Source organism: Cyclopterus lumpus, chromosome 2 (assembly GCF_009769545.1).
Source record: "Cyclopterus lumpus isolate fCycLum1 chromosome 2, fCycLum1.pri, whole genome shotgun sequence".
Lineage (NCBI taxonomy): Eukaryota > Metazoa > Chordata > Actinopteri > Perciformes > Cyclopteridae > Cyclopterus > Cyclopterus lumpus.
Window position 1 is genome coordinate 1,621,626 of NC_046967.1, and position 22,411 is coordinate 1,644,036.

Below are 22,411 nucleotides of genomic sequence, written 5' to 3' on the forward strand. Positions count from 1 at the left end.
CACTGGGAAATGTACTGTGCATTTCCATCAATTAAAGAGAATAAGCATGAATGCATGATAATAAGCACTTAAAGATCTTTTTTTTAAACTTTGTTTATGTTGCAGTCAGATGTAGTTTTTAATAACAAAAACAAAAGAGCGTTTGTGTACAACTTTAAATGTGTAACTGACTCAAAGGCACCCCCTGCTGGTTGAAGCCATGCAGCCCTTTCACAAACATTATTATGAACATTGCAGCGTATTAAAACATGCTACACTCGTCAATTTGGAATATAAAACATTGCCTGCATATAAAGAAATAGAGATGCAATCGCAAATCGATCCATTAGTGGATTTAAATAAAATTATTCTAAAACACATTAATAAATAAATAAATGCCAAAAAGATTGTGGGTACACTTATTAACAATTCAATTAAAAATACAAAAAATATAAACAGTGTCATTGGGCTGATTTCACTCTTTCTTTAAACAGTGTTGGTGAATAATATTTCTTTAGATTTCTACTCTTTTTTTCTTTAAAAAAGTTTCTTTCTTTTTTAAGGAGGTACATTTCTTTTTCGATTAATTTCTTCATCGTTTTCCATGATGTCATTTTGATTTCCTTCTCGTTGTTTAGAGGTAGAGGTGTAGTTAAAGGTAAATGTTGTGCTGATCCAGGAGTTAAAGGGACCACGAGTTGTTTCATTCATCTTTAATGACACTGACTCCAACAGATGGTGCATTAATTATCATCTTATTCATCAACTCCACACAATATAAAAATACAGTTTGCATGGGTTCAACTTAGTTTAATAAGGTGCAGACTGATTTCGAGAGAAGATGTGTGTGCACAGTGGTGATGCAGTGTTATCGTCTCAGCGGGGAGCACAGAGTCAAGTTCACGTGGAAAAAGGTCTGAAAAGAGTCTCAAAGTATGAAAGTTTCACCCATCGATGAAAATATGACTCAAAACCAAAATAAAAGCGTATGTGCATTAGAAAATGTAAGCCACACATTTAGTCATGTCCTCAAAATAGCCAGTAAAATAAAAACTAGTGTTCCCTTTGATAACAAGCCCAACAAACGAATAGATGGCGACCCTCCTGTTTATATGGGCGGAGTTCCCCAGGGCTTTGTTCTAGGACACCTGATGGAGCGACGCCACCAAGACAATCAAATGCTTCATGCAAGGAACTGTTGACATTCATACAACACATCCACAACTTATTAATCCTTTTTGAATTTCAACCAACAAATTTGTGTTATATAAATAATCAGGAATAAGAAATCAAAACCAAATTAATAAGCCTTACATTTTGGGTCGGGGTGAAACTTAATCCTCTTTTTTATTTTACTACGAAACAACGTTCAATTTGGTTTGTGTGAATGTGTAAGTGGCACAAACGGATCATTCGTTTCCTGATGCGTTCACATCGAGTGACGAATCCAGCGGCGCTTTTACAGTCACAAGCTACGTTTGAGGAGTTCGGGGCACTGAAAGGGGAGAAATCATTCTTTTAGTGGCACGAAACCTTTAAACCTTCTGAGTGAAGTTCTCAGGGAAAACGCCTTTGACTGAAATATCTTTCTTCTGCAGCCAGTGAGACTCCTGCACCCCCAAGAGCCAGCCGTCGTCCTGCAGAAACACAGAGCGTGCAGACATGTTGACGAACAGGTGGAAATGCACACGCATAACGATATCGATGCAAAAGTAGGAAGAGAATCGGTACCTGTTCATCTGGGTTGTCGAAGGCCAAAACCAGCACGTCATCTCCGATATTCAGCTCCAGCTCGTCGCCATCGGTGGCCGCGTACTCGTGCACCGCTTTCACCTGTCGTACAATGAAAAGGTGTTTATTGAAAAAGAATATATGAAACCTCTTCAAAAAGGTGCATGTCAGGATTCTAAATTCAAGTCATTTAACCTTGTAGAGGAATCCTGGAGGGAGATCTCCATCCGAGCCGTTGGTCACCGCACTCTGCAACACAGAATAAGCAGAGAAGGTCCAGCTGTATTATTGAGGCGTGTGAAGAAGGTGTGAAGCATTCAACAGAAAAAAAGAGAGAAAGTAGGAGCAAGAAGAAGGGGGCTCGGTGACTCTCACTAGGGATCCTGGAACTGTTCGAGACCTGCCTCCCTATCACCCGACCCTACCTGGGCCTCTCCTTCATTCCCCCAGCCACCTCCCACTTGGGCGCCATCGTCGTCCCAGCTGGGCTCGCTGTACGACGGAGCGACTCCGCCCTCCTGACCCGGAGCAGCCTCGGACCGGGTGTTGCTTTCTTCAGGATCCCAGCCCCCTTGGGCCTCCTTCGGGTGTCGCTCCTCTTCGTTGTGGGGCTCCGCGGCGGCCTGTTCTCGCTACAGAAGGTCAGGGGGGGTTGTGGAGCGTTGTGGCGGGTTTGGAAGCAGGAGGGAAGATAGTTGGAAGGACGGGAGGAGTGTCATAAAAGACCATGACCCCGGGTGGTAGGGGGCATCGTAAAGGAGGAGGAAGGAGGTTTTGATGAAAAAAAGATGCTGTTATGTCTTCGTCTACAGTCCATCTTCCTCTGATCTACGTCACAAGATCATTGCAGGAAATAAAAGAGTCACAGGAACCCGTTCTTACCCATGAGTCCCATGATGGCGCCTTCCGTGGTGCAGTTAAGAGACAAGACAACCAGTGAGACCAGAGTGTGCAGGTCTTCATCAAAGTCTTACAACTTTAAGGGAGCACGTGTGAATTCTACTAAGATTCTTTTAAGGGAACTCCACATCAAAAACTGACCATGTTTTTGCAGCTTTTGCTTGAAACTTCATTAAATGATCTCTGATCAGCTAATAGGAAAGAAGAAGCACAAACGTGTGCATGCGAAGAGGCTGAAAGGCCATGCGGTGGATGTGTTCAGGTTCACATAAACACACACACACACACACACACACATTAGCTGTGTTGACATGCAGTCTTCTGTTTCATCTCTGCACTTTGAGCAAAGATTAGTGGAATCAACTGAACTTTTGAGGACTCAAATCTTCTGTGGAAGACGTTTCCACCTTCTTTGGTTTCGTGAGATCAGTTCAGCAGATGTGAAATAAAGTCTGACTAAAATCTGCATGTGAACACACGTCTTCAACCCTTCGGCTCCACCGACCTTTGACCTTAGCGAAGCACACCCACCTTGGGAGCCGGAGATGTGCCGGGCTGTAATACCTCCACATCCCAATCCAGCAGGTTGACCCCTGACCAGGGTTCACACTGCCTCACACACACATACACACACACTCGGGTCAGGACGGTTTACTATCTGGGGAAATGAATGCAGTCCATGTGAAGCCTGTATGTGTGTCGGCCCTGCAGGCCACAGTCACACAGAGGGATATCTCTACAGTAACCAGGATGTAGAGGCAGAACAATCAGTCTGACCTGCTGCTGCGTCGAGTCCGTGTGAGCATCAGACACCGAGTCCACGACCGGGTCCACTACCGGGTCCACTACCGGGTCCACTACCGGGTCCACCCGCTGCTGCCTCTGGTCCGGAGACGGCACCACGCGGGGCGGAGGCCGACCGGGAGGAGGACCGGGCCTCTGCACCACCAGGAGGGTTCAATCAGAACCCCACAACACACACGTGCACGCATGCCAAGGCAGCGAGGGAGACAGAGACACTTTAGTACATGAAAGGACGCGTGTTAGAGAACCAGACAGAACGTGACTCAAGATGGAGGTTATTAAAGATGGAGGTTATGATTCATGGGGTCAGATGTCTCACTTTACCTTTGGTGCTGAGCTGGCTGAGTCACTGTGGTTGGTTTCCTCACTGAGAGAGGAGACAGGAGACAGGAAACAGGAGACAGGAGACAGGAAAGGGTGCATGAATACAGGGACAAAAAGAAGGAGAACAACAACAACAACAACAACAACAAGTGTAAAAACCATGCAGTCCTCAGTTTCATCCACATGAGGGCGACGAAACCCTTTAAACAAACAGCGGCTGTGTCTCCACAGGTCAACCTGCAGGTGTCACGTGACAACGTCTTCAGGATGTTATGAACACAGCAGGCAGCAGGTTTGAATCCTCCCTAAACTCACTGCTCTGGAGCTAGTTAGTTGTCAACTTCTCTGCCGAGCTTTTAAGAAGAACCGTGAGGCGGAACTGGAATATGTTGAACAGAACCGTAAAAATGTGCATGAGGGACTTTTTGGCTTTGAACCCCCAAATGAAGTCTCCTGCCCTTTAAAAACTACACACAGGTATCACACCAGAGACACTTCTATTACAGATTACTGCAGACTGATCTCTGAAATATACTTCAAAGTCATTTAAAAACAAGTTAAATCCTCATCATAACTTCTTTTTCTCATAAAAATGTAATTATAATCTTGAAACATTACGACTTCATTTATTTATTGGGGCGACTGTGGGTCAGTGGTTAGCATGTCCGTCTTTCAATCAGGGGGTTGGCAGTTCAATCCCCGCCCTAGTCGATGTGTCCTTGAGCAAGACACTTAACCCTGCGTTGCTCCCCGTAGCTGTGTCTACAGTGTATAATGTAACATGTAAAGTGTGTTTGAGTATCTTAAAAAGCACTATATAAATTAAATGGATTATTAGTATTTATCCTGTAATTACACCTTTACTCTGAAAATCTCAGATTAGTATTAGGCAACACAAATAAATAGTTGTAGACCATATTTTTGCATTAGTTTTGGTATTAGAGCAGTGGTTCTCAACCTTTTATCAGTGATGTACCCCCTGTGAAATATTATCAGGAAACACTCCATAAACTTTCCTCATTATGCAGATGATACTCAATTATATCCATCAATCAAACCAGAAGAGACCAACCAGCTCGCTAAACTTCAAGCATGTCTTAAAGACATAAAAACATGGATGACCTGCAACTTCAGACAAAACTTAACTTTTTGAATGGATGCTAATTTTAAATATATTTAAAAGAAATCCCTCTGGAGTGCCTTCACGTACCCCCAGGTACACGTAACCCCATTTGAGAACCACTGTGTTAGAGGGTTAAGGTCACATTCCATTGTTGTAGAACATATTTTTAAAGTATTTTTGCATTAGTTTGATATATTAGAGGGTTAAGGTCACACAATCAAACAGCCAGTTCATGTTCTCGTGCTCAGCCTCTATTGTACCTCTTGGCACCGTCTCCTGTCTTCGCTGCTGCAGTACCACCTTTTCTGCAGTAGGGGGCGGCGTGAGGGACATTATTCACATTTCTCTACTCCACCTCGAACCTTTATTCTGACTGAAAAGCTCCACTTACTTCTCCTCCCGCTGCTCCTCCAGTTTGGTCATGATGTCGTTCAGGTTCTGGCTGAGCTGAGGAGACGAGCAGAGCAGAAGGAGACGGATCAATACATCTTCTGATCACCAAATCAATCGAGTCCATCGCACGAGAACAGGCTCACCTTGCTCATTTCCCCATGGAACTTCTCCTGATGACCCGCCAGGCCCTGGAATGTGTTAACGTAGACGCCAACACGACTGCACGCGCACACACACACACACACACGCACACACACACACACACACACACACGGTTTTAAACATGTGACCCGAGTCGTAAATTAAAGATTTTGTAGGAGGAGAAAAAGAGTCTCACTTATCCCAGAGTGCTGGAAGCTCGTCTTGTAACTCCACGTTCAGCTCCTCGAAGATCTTCTGAGCTCGACCCAGCTCCTCCTCGGCCTGCACACACACACACACACACACACACACAGTAATAATAATAATATACCTGTGTGTCTGTGGTACATCTATTTTAAGGATTAAAAAGAGCACTCCAGCATGCAGACCAACACATTCAGGGCTTTTCATAACTACGTGAAGAAGGTGTGAACAAAAAACATGTAAACAATAGTTTAGGGATCAAATTACAGCGAGGCTCTCCACACATGATCATCAGAGAAGAAGCTTCTGTTTTCTTTATCGGGCTTTCTTTGTGTTTGAAATGCAGGATGAGGAAGAAAAATCCATAAAACTGTCCAAGCATTGAGGAAAAATGACCCTGAAGCAGAGAAAGACCTCTTATAATGGGAATAATAATAATAATAACTGAAAGGACTGATAGCTGCACAAAGACATGATCACTAGGAAGGTGAAGGTGGCGCTAGAAGAAAAGAACAATAAAAGTAAAGGATCAGTCTGGTGATCGTGTGCAGAGCCTGCGGAGGGGGAGGGGCTAGAGTCAGGGTGGGAGGAGTCAGTGATGAACCAGAGTTTCACCTGGTTGAAGGAGAGGTTAGTCTGAGCCACCTGGTGGGCTGATATCAAACCATGAGCCCAGCTGGGAGCCGCCATCTCCAACAGGGCTGCTGGCTAACCAACACACACCATGCAAGAGAGAGGAGGAGGAGGAAGAGGAGGAGGAGGAGGAGGAAGGACAGAAGAGAGAGAGAGAAAGAAGAAAAGCAAACAATTCAAGACACAAACATGTTAATGAGCAGAGTTTAACAAATGAAACACAAGTTAGTTAGCTCACAAGCTAAAGTGATGCAGCAGATTTAAGGTGGTATGAACCATCTGGTAAAATCATACCACCTTAAGGCCAAAACTATTCCTTTAAACTTTAACATAGGCAGCAGGACACACGTGCGACCTGCATACACTTCCCATAATGCATCAGCCTCCCCCCACACACACACAGGTGGTTACCTTGGCGATCTTGGCCTCGTCCTTCTTCTTCCCTTTTTGTAAGGAGCTGAAGTGATGCCGGGCGCTGTCGAAGTCCACCATCTTCCTGTCGCGCTTGGCTATGCGAGCCTGCGGCAGAGCTCAGGTCAGATTATCTGCTGTTATTGATTCATAATCAGGAAATCTGAGATGTGATTAGAACACGAGAAACAATATCTACGAGTTTCGACATTAAAGACCTTAATATCCGGGAACTGGGTCAGGTACAAGTCCAGAGAGGTCAGGGATTTGTCGGTGATGTTCTGGTGGTAGTCTAACCACAGAGTGTCTGTGTCCTGAAACACACACACACACACACACACACACACACACACACACACACACACACACACCTCACTGAGTCCAGTTTTCTTCTGTCAAAGCGACTACAAGTACTCTTATATCCTTTACTGAAGTAATACTCCTTAAAGTACTCATCTTGCAGAACACTGTATTTGATGCATTAATGTCACAGCGGTTACAACCAGTGTTCCCAGCATGAACGGCTGTGGGAACCACTGGCTGCTGTCTGCCGTTTACCTCCAAGTTATTGTCCATCTCCTTCTCTATCATCTCCTTCAGAGGGGGGGAAGGACACACGCATGCAGTTAAGAGAAAGAAAGAGCGTTAGCAGGAGGAGAGGAAGGAAGAGGGAAGAGAAGCATGCTGGGAATAAATATCACATTTAAGGTTTATCTTTCCTCTCCAGGCGAGTGAAATGGAGAAGGAGGTGGCCTCACCTCCGTCAGCGCGTCCATCTCCTCTTTGCCGAACCAGTCCGGCTCGTACATGTCGGCCAGACAGTCCTGCAGCCGGCGGGAGGCGTCGTGCATGGCTGCAACGCAAGAGGGGGTCACATAGGCCTCTTTGTGGCGCAGAGGGCAGTAAACGCTGCTTTGTGTGTGTGTGGGCGTCATGGTTACAGCGGATCACACTCACTTTTCACTGCTACCAGGTAGGCCTTCATGTCTTTCTGCAGTTTGCTGCCTTCTGTCTGCAGGAGCAAACACAGCAGAGTCAGTATAGATGTTTATTTATACACATATACTGTATATATATATATATATGTAAACGTGTGTTTCCTGATTTCGTCACTTCCTGGGAGAGAAATCGGTGTCTTCAATAATCAAATCGTGATTTCTTTATAAAAAGAAGTAAAATGGGTGCTGACCATCTGCTTGTTGAAGTTGGCCACCATCTCCTCGAAGGCGGCGTCTCGGGTCTCGTCCGCTTTGCCGAGCTTCTGCATGACCTGCAGAGGAGACGACGCACCGTTAATGTCACCGCATGGCTCAGTGAGCAGCCCTCTGTGGACAGACACTTAAAACACCAGAAATAACCTTTGTTAGGTTGAAGCTCTTACACTGCCACGTTAAACTCTCTTTAAAGTGGATACGGAGGTCAAAGGTCAGAGCATAAATGACACAAAAATATTCAGCATTATTATTTTCTTAAAAATGCCTATTTCTTTTCTTTGATGTATTCTTTACTATTTCATATGTACAATTAAAGACTTATTTTGTATTTTATTGTTTATTATCAGATTTCTTTTTACTTTTATATATATATATATATATATATATATATATATATATATATATAGTACATTTTAACATTAAAATGATTTATCTTTACATTTTTCTGAAGAAAAGTGAAAGTTTATTTTTTTTAAATAAAATAAAATAATAATACAGACTTAAAAGGGTTGTACATATGAAAATACTGTTGGACCTAAAGGAGGTCGTTAAAGTGGCTGCCAGGATACGGAGGTCAAAGGTCAGAGGCTAAATGACTTGATGACACGAAAATATTCAGCTTTATTATTTTCTTAAAAATGCCTATTTCACTATTATTTAGATTTTCTTAAAAATGCAGATTTTCTTTGATGTTCTGTATTTGAAATTTATTTTTTACTATTTAAATTTAATTTATTTTTATCAGATTTCTATTTATAGTTATTTTTCTGAATTTTCAGTTTTTGATTATTACATTTTATTTATGTTGATATTATATATTTTTAAATTGAATATTTTTAATTCTTTTTTACAATTCTTTTTACCTTTAAATATATATCGAGTACATCTTAACATTAAAATGATCGTATTTCATTTACATTTTTCTGAGGAAAAGTGAAAGTTGCATCGGTTCCTCTGCTGCACATTAAAATGTGTAATAAAATAAAATAAAATAACAATAATACAGACTATTTGAAGATACTGCTGGAGCTAAAGGAGGGACTCGCTGGTCAAGGTCACCAGCTAATCTGAGCCTCCGCCGCCGCCATCAGCACCACCTGCCGCCCTAATCCTGTGACGGACACACAAACCGCCGTCAACACGACGACGGGGACTTCCCCTCCACACACACACCTGCTCCCCGAGCCTCCACACACACACACACACACACACACACACACACACACACACACACACACACACACACAAGCATTACTTCCAGTATGAGCAGTGAATGTCTCCTGTGTGACATCATGAGACACTCGAGCATCAACTCTCCCCCTTTGACTCGTTTCATTCCGCGTTACTTTGTGTTTTTTGTTGCTTTTATTTATGGAAAAATACAGCAAAAGGAAAAAGCCGTCGCCGCAGTTCAGATATTTAAAATCGTCGGTGTCTATTAAAATCCGGATTCTATATTTGGACGACACAACTGGTGTGTGTGTCCATCATGGGGCCTCGGTGTCTGTCAGCTCATTGTGCACCTGTCGAACGTTTAGTGGTGCGTTCAGGGGATTCTCGTGAAGTCTGGAAATATGACTGTTTTCGTACTGTAAGCTCAGGTGGAATGGAACACGCGCTACTTGAGTTTACCACTGTAACTGTGTGTGTGTCTGTGTGTGTGTGTGTATGTGTGTGTTCTCAGAGTTATCCGCAACCCGCCGGTGTTCCATTTCACCCCTCACAAATACCCCCGGAGCACACACACACGGGCAGTTTGTGGGGTATTAAGAGTGATGAGGACGAGGCCCAGGAGGGCTATAGATAGACATAGACACACACACACACACACACACACGCCCACAGCAGTGAGGCATGCTGGGAGTCCAGGGAGGGGGGACAGGTGTGCAGGCCAAGCACGTCAACTGTCAGGTTTTGATAACTTTAGCTTCGAATTATGAATCATGAAAAGCGTCATGATGGCCGACTGCTTCACTTTGTACTGTTTATTATTTCACAGTTCTAATAATATAATAACTATAATAATGTAAATAAAAAGACGTTTATTAACATGTCTATATTGTAGATATAAGGACATTTAATAACATGTTCATAATGTAAATAAAAAGACGTTTAATAACATGTTTATAATGTATTTGAGGACGATTAATAACATGTTCATAATGCACATTTAACGACATGTAATAACATGATCATAATGTAAATATAAAGAAGTTTAATCACGTTTATAATATAGATATAAGGACGTTGAATATCATGTTTATAATGTATTTAAGGACGATTAATAACGTGTTTATAATGTAGACTTAAAGATGTTTAATAACATGTTTATAATGTGTTTAAGGACGTTTAATAACGTGTTTATAATGTAGACTTAAAGATGTTTAATAAGATGTTTATAATATGTTTAAGCAGGTTTAATAACGTGTTTATAATGTAGATTTAAAGACGTTTAATAACATGTTTATAGTGTACATTTAAGGACGTGTAATAACATGTTCATAATGTAAATAGATAGATGTTTAATATCATGTTTATATTGTGGATATAAGGACGTTTAATAACATGTTTATGATGTAAATATGAAGATGTTTAATAACATGTTAGAATGTAGATTTAAGGACGTTTAATAACATATTTGTAATGTAGATTTAAAGACGTTTAATATCATGTTTATAATATAGATTTAATAACAGCAGTATTCTCAATTAAAACTTCTTTATAAAGACTTATTTTATAATGTTTTACCATATTGTTCTTATTATAATGCATTCATCAAGTCTTCTTCATATCTGCCTGAACTGCATTATAAAGAGTTATAAAACATTCATAAAATGATTTAACTCCTTAAATTTAAAATAAAAATGGGGCCATATTTTGGATACGGTAAAAGGATTAACCTGAAGTGAATCTTTGGGGGCCCCCGGGGGTCTTTGTGGGCCCCTGTGGGGGGTAAGAGTCCTGGGGTCCTGCATCTTTTACTCCCAGCACCACACCGGGTCTCCGGCTGCTCTCTAAAGGGCACCACCTCCCCCCCTCCCCCCCTCCTCCCCTTATCCGTCACCGCACTCATCCGGATTCCACACAGGGGAATTTTCCCAGCATGCTCGGAGGCACAGCTGACCGGTTCATGAGACATCACCATGACAACCAAGGATGGCTCGCCAGGCGGTCTGAATCAAATTATTACCAACATTAAACATTAAAAGACGTGAAATATAAATATTAAATAATATATAATCTAATTAATTTAATTTAAAGAGTATTGTCTTAATGAATTTTAATTTAAAGAAATTTATTTAAAAAAAATGCATTTTAAAGAAATTTAATTCAAAGAAATTTAATTAAAACTTCACGCTCACTGCATTATATAATAAATATAATTTAATTAATAAAAATTATTAATTGATTAACAAAAATAAATATTATAAAATATTCATATAACACACTTCATAGAAAGAGAAATAAATGTAAGACAGAGAATTAAAGCCACTTTATCTAGAAAGCTCTAATTATATGAAAAGTTGTCGGCATCAGAGTTATTTATGAATAAATAATGTGAGATAAAGTTGTAATGTTACTTTAAAAGCACATTTAGATGAAACAACGGTGGACCTGGGATGTAAAGAGTCCCAATGAGATGAAAGCACATTTCCAAACGGGGACCAACATAAAGCCCGTGGGCGCAGCGCCGGACGAGGCGGAGGCCGGCGTGCCAGCAGACGGACAGCTGAAGCCTCCCCTCCTCCACCTCGGAGGGAAGATGATACTCTGACCTTCCTCTTTCCTCCACGGCTCGGTGTCTCAGCGTCCGTCACACAAGACGACACCGGACCGAGGAGTTCTCTACGTTTCCTCCGGAGGAACCCGGACTTCTCTGTTTTGGATTTCAAAGCTTTCAGATGCATTTCAGTGCGGTTCCCCAGCAGAACCCTGCACACCTAAGAAGTGTTTCAGCATCCATTAAACAAGTGTTTTAAATTCATTACATAATATAAACTCTTTATGTCTCCAGAACATCACCTACATTTTCATGACCTTTCACCTCCATAGCTAACATTTTTTAGGCTTTTTAAGTCTGTAATTGCTATAGCCTTCCTATAAAAAATATTTTTATATATATATATATATATATATAATATTTTTATATATTTAAGGTATATTTATATCTATTAAATGTCTCTGATATTTCCCGCAGAGAGCAAATACAAATTCACAAAAAAAGTAAATATTCCCGATAATCTTGTAAATAATAAAAAATATTTATTAGGCTGAACCAATGATCGTCGACTTTGTTCTAAAATTATGAGTTTGTTGAAATATATTTAAATAACTGTAAAGTAGGCTGACAACATCTGGAAAAACCGAAACGGAGTTATATTATATTATTAGTATATTATTTAAGAAGAAGAAGTGAAAGTCTTTCTGTGACATCAGGTTTTTTTTACCACTTCCTGAAAACTGGGAAACTGTTATCTGCATGTAAATATGTCGACTGTTCACATCTGAAATATTCAATGCAGATAGAAGCTCTTCATCCGGATAAACTCCAGTTCATTAAGCAGTATTTGAAAGAAACTACAAGTACTTATAATGACACAACATAATAGGTACTTGTAGTTACTTAGATGGTGAAATAATGTGCTTGCGTACAATCAGGAGGAACCTCTATACTTCAGTGTTTCCATAAAGTCATTAAAATATGCTCCGCCGTCATCAGCTGCAGCATTAAAGTGATGAACGCATGAATGCATCACTAATATTATATAATAATTACTTCTTATAGTTCCTAATTGATGCTGCACAGAAGTACGAGGCGGATGGGTACAAAAAGAAATAGTTCCAGCACATAATGCAACTCCCTCTTATAACCAGGCTAGCAGTTTCCCTCTGATTTCAGTCTTTATGCTAAGCTAAGCTAACCCCTTCACCCAAACCCCACTGCGATTCTTAACGCTTTTAGGACACTTTAGGAGAGGAGACGGTGAGTATGTGAACTGCATGTTGGAAACATGTGCAGCTGCAGGAGGAACCAGCAGAACCTCTCCAGGGTTCGAGGGGGCCGAGTCACAACAAGCATCCAGCAGACCGAGTGAGGACAATGAGGACTGACTGACAGCGCTCCTGTGGGGCACCGAGGTGATTAGAGGGTAACAGCTTAAGCAGCAGCAGGCGTGATTAGGACAGACCATAATAACTCAGACCGTTGCTCGGGTTTCATTCCGTCACTTTTACTCTACCCGTCACTGGAAATGTGACAAATCTTCATGATCATTTGATCTCCTTTTTTTTACTGATCCAAAAGCAGAAACAACAAGCAGCCTTTTGCTTTACATACTGGTACTTTGTACTTTGTACTACGTGTACCTGTAGTTTCTACTTGTACTAATACTTTTATAAAACTATGAATGAACGTGTTTTTTCTCCTGAATTGTGCATTTTGATGGATGGATCCTTCTTTTGCTTCTCCAACTGACTTTTACTGTGAAATCCTAAATACTACTTCCGAGTATTCACTGTTTGACCCCAGTTTAATGTCTCCTGAAGGTGATTTTACCTTTAAATGTGCATTAATACTAATTAATGTGAAATATTGTTCTTTCAAAGGTTGAAGTTGATGGACGGCTGTAATGCTCTTGAACCCAATAACCGCCCCTTCATGTATATTATTATAAAGCACCCTCACGGAGTGCTACTCCATGAGTACTAGCTGGTACAACGTGTGTGACTCGGCTTCAGTGACAGGAGGACATGGAGTCCTGCAGACACACTCGCGTACCTTCTCCTGCGCTCTGGTGAGCCTCTTCTGGACGCTGATGGCCAGCTTCCCGGCGGTGACCCCTTTCCCGATCTCGGCCATGGCGCGCGGCGTGGAGGGCTCCCCGGCGGTGTGGAAGAAGAGAGGCAGAGGTAGGGGGGTGGGGGTGGGTGGAGGGTGAAATGTCGTGGAACGAGACCCTACTACTGGAAACGACGGTGCGTAAAACCCTTCCGCTCAGCGACTCGGCTGCGCGTAACTCTAATCCGGTGACAGCTTCTTAAAGGTGCAATGCGTAATTAAATCCGGTTTGTGTTGAGAAAAAACAAAAAACAAGACAAAAAGCAGGTGTAGTTTGGGACGGACTCCGAGATCGGCCGGTTCTCTCTGTTAAAGGATGGAGACTCGATATGGAGAGATATTAGGTTTCCTCTTAAAGGCGCAGCGGGTTGGTATTATTAGCCTTCACCTGTCGCATACATGCAACCGGTGTGTGTCCGTCTTTACGCACGGCCTTATTTATGCACAAGGAGTCCGACGTGAGGGCTAAATGCGTCCCGAGGCAGACACAGACGGGAGATGTCAGCGGTGGTGCGTTCACGTGTCAGCGGGTCATCCAACACCTCTCGTCAGGTGTCGGCGGATCAAAAGAAAAACAAAAAACACACTCGGCTCATTTACATATAATTTAATTTAAAAAATAAATCTTTTTTTCTTTTCATATCTCTTCACCCAAAATAATTTTTTTAAACATTATTGGATTTCTGTAAACAAATAACACTTAAATATCATTTATTCTAAATTCTCTGTATTAAAGCAGTAATGTTACATAAGACACACCAGTGGACTTCACTATGAAACTAAATCCCTTCAATTTTTACCTGAAAACACCACTAATGAACCCATTATTAATGGTTTCAATGGGATTGTGATATATTTTATACTCTGCTAACTTTCCCTTTATTGACACATTACATTTGACATATTTGACAAATCAATTAATGACAGATTTAAGATGTTGTTCAGGTTGGTTCATGTTAATGTGATATTTAAAAAGGCAAATCATTACATGAATGAATGGATTATCATATTTTGGGGTTTCTTCACAGATTAAGAGCTGTTTTAGGGGCACAGACCCCTTAAATAGCATGAAAATCACCCTTTAATTTACAGTTCATCTCAGACCTGCGTTCATTTTCAATTAAGATGAAAATTCAGTGACGCAATTAAGGGTTTTGTAATATGATTCACTGTCAAATAATGTGGTATTTCTAATAGAATGTCTGCATTAAGTGGTCAAATTAATTAAATGTCAGGGTGGGTTTTCAGTCATTTGTATGTTTTTTTAACCATTTAAAAACCCTAAATATATTTTAAAAATCCATTAATTGTTGATATATATATATATATATATACCTCAAAATATGCTATTGAATACCTGAATACTGAATAAGAATCATCAGTACTTTGCACCTGAACATGTTTCAGACCTTAAATCCAAAGCTTAAGAACACCTGAAGATGATAATGTGTTTTTAAGAGGAGATTAAGGGACTTATTAAGGGATTATGGTTCCACAGAGTCACTTAAAGTCTTATCTTAGTTCATCTCCGTCAGTTCACAGCTCCTTAAAGAAAACTCCCATCATGCCTCAGCAGGAACCCAAACGTCTATCTGATCAGGTGGTCCATCATGGTCCAGCACAGACTGGTTCCTGGGGTCATCCCAGTTAAAAATACCTTCCTCCCGTCCTCACCTGTCGCCCTGAGCCACGCCCAGCGGGTGGAGGCGTCCCGAGTCCAGCAGCATCCTCCCCAACCAGTGTAAAAGCCGGGAGTACCAGTGGATCCCGTCCCGGTGGCTCCCAGTGGAACCAGTCCAGCTGTGGATCAGCCGGAGCGGCGAGAAGGCCCAGTGAGCCAGGGCGTGCTGGTCCACCACCGCGTAGCAGGACGCCACCACCCCGTCCACCACCAGCGTCCCCTGCTGGGTCAGCGGCGCAAACGCCCCCCTGCTCTCGCCGGTGCTGACCCGGGTGATCCGGGACAGACGCCCGCGACGCGCCCCCCCCCGCGACACCAGCACGCACTGTCCCGGCTGGGCGTCGCTGGCGTACACGGTCCCGAGGGCGCCGCGGCCCGCCAGCGCCCCCTCCGAGCAGTTCCCCCCGGACACGAACACGAGGTGGGCGGCGGTGAGCGAGAGGCGGGCCCCGGCCTCCGTGTGCAGCGTGTAGAAGAGCTTCCAGGTCGCGGGGTCGCGGTCCAAGAAGACCAGCACCTCGCTGTAAACCATCTCCCCGCCGCCGGCCGACGCCAGGACTCGCTCGCCGGGTCGCAGCTCGCCGATGGACTTCTGAGCGCCGCCCGCCAGCGTGACCGAGGCCTCGCCGGGGAAACAGCCTCCAGATTTAGCCGCCATGGAGTGATCTGAGAGACGGGGAGGTCAAACAGGAGGTCAACAAATACAATGTTGAGAGAAATTCATATTTTAATTATGTATCCTGCTCATTTCAACCAAAAATGTCCTAATTTTATATATTTACTATTAGAATTGGATTTAAAACCTTTGACTGATATTATATTTACACCAACTAACTAAAAACTCATAATATCTTGTAGTTTTAACTTCAATGCTTTGACTTATCTCACTTTTCATAATTTTAGAGTAAGCATTTTCACTGTGACTTAAAACACATAAATTTGAGTGTTTCTATTTTTCGGTTTTGTTATCACGACATGACTCAGCTTCATACGAAGCAAACAATAGCATATTTTCAATCCCTTTTAGCTAAATATTGACTTCTTCCTCTGGACACAAAAGGAACAATAAGCAGATAAAAGCGACCGTGTGTGTGTGTGTGTGTGTGTGGGTGCGTGTGTGTGTGTGTGTGTGTGTGTGTGTGTGTGTGTGTGTGTGTGTGTGTGTGTGGGACACAAAGCGACACTCGAGGACCGTCTCAAGTCTATCTGGGGGTAAATATTTGGGGAAGGTAGGAAAGCCAAGGCCAGGTGATAAGATAAGTCACCTGAAGGAGGAAGGAGCAGAGCAGGAAAACCAGCCAGCAAGTTAATCATCACATGACTCAAGTCCAGGACACGACTACACAACATGTACGTCTTTGAGTGAGACATTGTTTATATTTATTTAACATGCAATTTATGTCAAATTGAATTTTTTTAATTTTTAAATTATTTAACAAAGTATTAATTTTAATGGTTATTTATTAAATATATATTATATTTTTTTAATTGAATATAAAATCAACAATTATTATTCCTTACTTTGTGAAGTGTTGACCTACGGGGTCACAGGCTTTGCTGCCCCCTAGTGGTTGTTTTCCTCAACTGCGCCCATTTAAGTGTTTTTAAAGGAGGATTTGTGGGGATTTCCCTTCAGCCGTCTTCCCAACAGCGACTTCTCTCTTTTGAGGAATTTTGAGTTAAAAAAAAGGTAGAATATTCTTTTAAAAAAAAATCAAAAACATGAGAAAAATACCAACTTGATTGGTTGCCCCTTCTGATCAAGTCAAGGACTGGGCCCTCGCAACCCGATCTGGGAGGGAAGGAGAGAAAAAGGGGAAGGAAAGGAGAGATAAAGTAGGAAAAAGGAGAAAGAAAAGAGGAAAATCTCAGTTACCACAAATGTGTGAAGGAGGCGTTTAAAGACCGTGTGACTTTCAGCACTTCTGGATGGCACATTGTGAACAGACCGAGTGGAGTATGTGGAACCTGAATGTGAAAGCGTCTTTGTTTTAACACGCGATCTATACGTGGTTATCTTTTCTGGGAAATCATATCTTATCCTGCGACATCTTGGTCCTCCAGGTGGCTTTAGAAACTACATTACCCATGAGCCTCGGCTGGTGAAGAAGCGTGTGAGAGCAGCAGCAAGTAAAAGATTTAAACGTGGAACAGAAACCAGTTTCATATTTCCCAAATGAATCCAAAACAATCTGGTGATTGTTTCATGTTGGTTAACGTCATGAACCACTTCCTGGTTTGCACATGTCCCTCTTCTGGAATCCGACTAATCTCTTTGTGCAGGTGAGTCAAAAAAAAACGTGGATGTGACGTAGAACTTAAACGTGAGATGAGACGGGTGGAGGAAAAAAGGTTGAAAGATTTTAAAAAAGCTGAAGATCGTTATACGATGCAAGCGAGAGGAAGGTTAGTGATGAGGAGGGAAGGGGGAGGAGCCTAGAGAGGGGAATGTTGTCCAATAGATGAAGCTCAATGTACATGTTACTAAAGAATAAAGCTTCCAGATCAGTAAAACTACAGGACGAAGAAGGTACCCGGACATGTTAAAACAGATGTATTGGCTGTCTGGAATAAGTCCTATTTAAGTAGTGTATAAGTAGTATATAAGAAGTATATAAGAAGTATATATAGATGTGTTTATTGGGAGGTGGGTTGGAAAAGAGGATGCATTTGTTACACTTTTAAAAAGGAGTGCGAGATATCCGAGAAGCAGCTTCTTTTCCTGATGCGACAAACTCTTCTGGAGGCTTTTACTTTGAAAGGTCTCCCTCTCTCACCTGACTTGACGCTGCAGTGGATGTGGGCCTTGGACTCGTAGTAGACCCAGTCGAACCCGGCCTCCACGGCCAGCCGGGCCAGCATGGCGTACTTGTTGCGGTCCCGGTCCGAGGTGGTGATGTCCACGGCCCGGCCCTCGTAGTGGAGCGACTCCTCCGAGTGGTGGCCGTCCTCGTCCCAGCCCTCGGTGACCCGCAGGCGGACCCCGGGCCACAGGTTCATCACCGAGATGGCCAGCGAGTTCAGCTTGTCTTTGCAGCGCTGAAGGGGAACGCACACCGACGTCAGAGGGGCGGGTTCAAGTCGGACAGGAAGTACACACCGTGTGCACGATAAAATTAAAAAGTCTACCAGAGAGCTTTTATTTTGGAAAACCTGCAGAAAAGTCTTCCTCTTTGTGACTAAGAATACTTCAATTGTTTGAAGTAATTCTGTCCTTTAAGGATCAATATTCCGTATTAATATCTGAATGTCGCTTCTCAAACTGAATAAAAGTCGTTTGTGTAGTAAAACTTTCAGAAAGAACGTAACGCTTGTTTTCATAACGCATTAATTTATAGTTTGATTTATTGTAACAGACGTGACCTTTGAACTTCCCGCCCACAACTTTTATAAAGTCCACTTCACCAAATCCCCCCCCCTCCCTTTCTGTGGCTCCAGACTACCCACAATGCACCCCTGCTGCCCCAGCTCTGATGTTTGCTCTGTGGTGGTTAGAAAGGAGGTGAAGCAGCGGATGGATGGAGGGGTGAGGGGGGGGGGGCTGCTACATGAACAAGAGGTCCTCAGGGTCCCTCTAAACCTGGAGTCTGGTCCGGGTGAGCAAACAGAAGGTGAGAGGGCCGATTGAAGGACTCGGCTCGGCACAATAAATCTTCCAGTCGGCTCCGTTAATCTCATCCACAGTGACACATCGCACTCACCTGAACTTCTCACATTAAAAAAGGGAGGGGGGGTAATTGGCCTGAAGAGGGCGCTGCTGGTCTTTAAGACTCACGTAAACCGAGTTTGGATGAATTTAACAGATAAGATCTGTAATTTAAAACCAAATAAGAGCATTAGGAGGAGCATCCGGGTTAAAGAGGAAGCACTATGACAGTAAAACACATCAGATTAATAATAGCTCAGTTTAAATGGCACATATTCGCCTGCCGGGGGCGCTGTTTCCCATTAACACACTGTGGGTCCAGTTTAAGATATTTTAACCAGATGAGGAGTCCCTATATTTAGGAATCACATGACCAAAGGTGCATGAGTTAAACACACACATAAATAGGAAGGCCTTATTTCATTTACTTAACTTGAACCTTTTCCAAACGTGTCTTTTCTACTTGATTTGTAACTTGTAAAATGTTAGTTTTTTAAATGTTTAACTCAACATGTGAAGCTTTTAAAAGCTCGTAAATGTCTAAATTCAGGAGTAAATCCAGATGGAGGTTTTATTGCACTCGACTGACAGAAGAAGTGACTTCGGGTCGCATGGGATCATGACTAGGACGTCTTGTGTTCCCCACAGCGTCTCGTTTCATGACTCTCAGCGAGGAAAGTGGGATTAAACCCCATAAATGTCTTTTTTTTCCACGTCGGCTGTGATAAGAATAGCTCGCCTCGGCGGCCACAGATGCCTTTTCACGGTGTGCACGTGAACGGCGCGTGTTTTCACTGCGGTCGCGAGCCACGAGCTGGACTTCATAAATCAGACGATACGTGTTGTTGGTTTTCCTTTCAAGGTGTACAGATCGACGGGGTTTTTCTGTGAGCACTAAACCGCTGGCTGCACAAACATTGGACAACACGCGCCGTTCAGCGTCCTTCCGAACAGGTCGCGAGGCGTCGGGAAGTCTAGTTTTCATCACGCGAGGGGACAACACGTGCACAAAGACAAAGCGTCCTCTCTTTATCCAATAGGCTGTTAAAATCACACACCAGGCCGATCGGCGGAGTTTTTGGAGCAACTTTTTACGCATCAAGCGTGCCGGAAGTCCCGGACACAGCGGCGCGCACTGATTGGACAGAATCCGTATAATTAAGGCTTCAACGCAAGTGAAGTGGGCTATTTCTGCACATGTGTGGTGCGAAAACAAACACACGCAAAAAAAGTAACACGGACTAGTAACAGACAAACAGGAGGCTGTCTCCTGCGGCTCGGAGCCCATAAATTGTGCTGCAGGTCTGCGACGCCGAGGCGCGCGCTGCAAGAAATGTGCACTTTGGAGAAAAGTAGATTTTCACAATGTTCATGTGGGTTGATTGTATCTTTACTACATCCTCACGTGGTTGCGGTTTTTGGATTCATTTTCTCAGAAAACACGGCGACATTAAATAATATAGATTCTGGAAATTAAAAACGTATAAATCAGGTTTCCCACTGAAGACACCCCGACATAACTCATCCATAAGTGCTGCTTTTGGCCACTTGCATGCACAGACTATCTAACTAACTCGCTCCGGAGGATATTTCTTGCAGTGCGCGGCGAGGTGACAGCCCCAGACGGCGGGGTGCGCGCTCTTCATTCCCACGTGGGTCTGTGGACACAACGCTGCAGCTCTGAGAGGAAGCCCGCGGTCACGAGAGCCAGATATAAATACGTTATTCCTGGGGAAATTGGGAGTCAAATAAATTCCACGCGGGGCCACATCAATGATGGTGTCGTAAAAAAAAAAAAAATCTGACAGTCCAAAAGGCGACTGTTAACTCTGGCCAGCCGGGCTAGAAACCAAAAACGGTAAACATCAGGACCCGCTTGACCAAATACGACTTTTGGCTGTTTTTCCAGCAAAAGAACACGGCGTAAGACAGAGGACATAGTGTTTTAATTAAGAGACCGCTTTTCCATACATTTTTAGACCGGGGTTGCCCTCTTTTACGCCCTCTGAAAAGTCCATGTGGAGCAGAAGAGGAGAGCTGTGATTCAAACTGCACTGTGTCAACAGCTGAGAGAGATTTAAAAATTGACTGAACAAAGAGTTGTGCAAACACACACACACACACACACACACGCACACAAACGGTTGTAATCAGTTTCTCAACAAGCAGCACTACGAGAAGAATCCACGTTTTCATTTCAGGAAGCTGTGGTTTGATTGAACACAAGTCAGAATAACCTGAGAGAGAGAGAAGGACCCTGCTGAGGTTTTAATCTAGTCATCTCATTATGAAGAGTATTCATGGCTCCTAAAACTGAATGTATCCAGATTCTTAAGACAATATGCAGTTAGTTTTTAAGTGACGAGCCTTGAGTCAACAAGAAATACGGAAAAAGATAACACGTGTCCACGCGTTGAAAGACTGGGCAAAGTGCACCAGGAACGCTCTGAACACCCCTTAATAAGCAGGTTTTAATGGCTAAAAGGCACTGCGGTGTCCGGGAGGGGTTACCTGCGTCATCATGCGGTCTGCACCTGTGTTCTCCTCGTCCTTGAAGATGATGTCGGGGTTGTAGTTCGGGGTGAGCTCCTTGAAGCGCTCGGAGTTCCGGGTTATTTTCCCCTCGTATCTGCCGCTGGCCCCGAGGGTCTTCTCGGCCACGTTGGGGCTGAACTGCTTGTAGGCGAGCGGCGCGAGCTTCCGCGGTGACCGCCTCTTGCCGTAGCCTCTACCCGGCCCGCAACCCTCGCTGACCGGCGAGAGCAGAAAGGCGCACCCGACGAGGCACGTGACCAGCGTCGGGAGCAGCATTCCGCCACCGGGGCCGGTGCGTGGCCCCCCGGCGGGTGGCTGTACTTCTCTGGTTGAGTCTCCCCACACCCGCCCGCCCCGCGTGGGTCCCCCTTTATGATTCTAGAGTGGTGGTAACGGAGCAGGTCTCATTCCTGAGGCCCCCAAAAGTGGCCATTCCCGGCGCGTAAAAGTGGCCAGTGCGCCGCTGGACACGACTCGGGAGAGACCTAAACCTGTCCTCTGAGCGGCGGACTCCCTCCTGTCCCGAGTGCACGCGGAGGCAGGGGCATAAATAGGCGAGGTGAGTTTATCTTGGCAGGCAGGTTCAAAGCTGCCCGTCTGTGTCGGAGCTGTGAGAAACGCGCATGCAGACAGACGCGGAGGCGCGCGGCGCGCAGTCTGGCTGCGCCTGTCGGGCACGGCGGTCAAAGGGTGTCCCCGCAGCGGTTTGCCTGCCTCTCGGGTTCGTGCTCAATGCGTCCCTGTGGCGCAGGGCTGCTGGCAGGAATGGAGCAGCTCCGACGACGGTCCAGATGAGGTGCCGCAGGAGAAGAAGGAGACCGCGCCCTGCTGGACCTGCCCTCCGCGCCGTCCT

At 43.7% G+C, this 22,411-nt stretch overlaps 2 protein-coding genes and 1 long non-coding RNA gene across 13 annotated transcripts; 1 reads left to right on the forward strand and 2 right to left on the reverse strand.

Annotated features, from left to right (window-relative positions):
• Nucleotides 1–677: 677 nt before the first annotated feature.
• bin1b (bridging integrator 1b) lies at nt 678–13,784 on the reverse strand. Of its 11 annotated transcripts, none has more exons than XM_034553967.1 (18): nt 13,637–13,784; nt 7,833–7,913; nt 7,601–7,655; nt 7,402–7,496; nt 7,202–7,237; nt 6,862–6,957; nt 6,644–6,751; nt 6,215–6,307; nt 5,592–5,677; nt 5,398–5,473; nt 5,253–5,308; nt 3,739–3,781; nt 3,388–3,549; nt 2,593–2,613; nt 2,136–2,342; nt 1,906–1,959; nt 1,711–1,812; nt 678–1,616 (listed from the first exon to the last, which is right to left on the reverse strand). In XM_034553967.1, exons 1-18 carry the CDS (start codon nt 13,715–13,717, stop codon nt 1,515–1,517), a joined length of 1,554 nt encoding a protein of 517 aa, XP_034409858.1. In that variant the 5' UTR covers nt 13,718–13,784; the 3' UTR covers nt 678–1,514. The 11 variants fall into 11 exon arrangements, 9 of the variants coding, with proteins under 9 accessions (XP_034409858.1, XP_034409850.1, XP_034409875.1 ...); XM_034553959.1 differs by having other exon boundaries at nt 3,388–3,558; XM_034553984.1 differs by lacking the exon at nt 7,202–7,237 and having other exon boundaries at nt 3,388–3,558.
• Nucleotides 12,852–15,706, forward strand: LOC117745616. The gene is made up of 3 exons (XR_004611249.1): nt 12,852–13,197; nt 13,465–13,767; nt 15,232–15,706. It is a non-coding gene; the product is annotated as an uncharacterized LOC117745616 (long non-coding RNA).
• Nucleotides 15,340–21,834, reverse strand: LOC117745603 (indian hedgehog B protein-like). Its single transcript, XM_034554044.1, has 3 exons — nt 21,535–21,834; nt 18,155–18,416; nt 15,340–16,043 (listed from the first exon to the last, which is right to left on the reverse strand). Exons 1-3 carry the CDS (start codon nt 21,832–21,834, stop codon nt 15,367–15,369), a joined length of 1,239 nt encoding a protein of 412 aa, XP_034409935.1. The 3' UTR covers nt 15,340–15,366.
• Between the last annotated feature and the right edge of the window lie 577 nt (nt 21,835–22,411).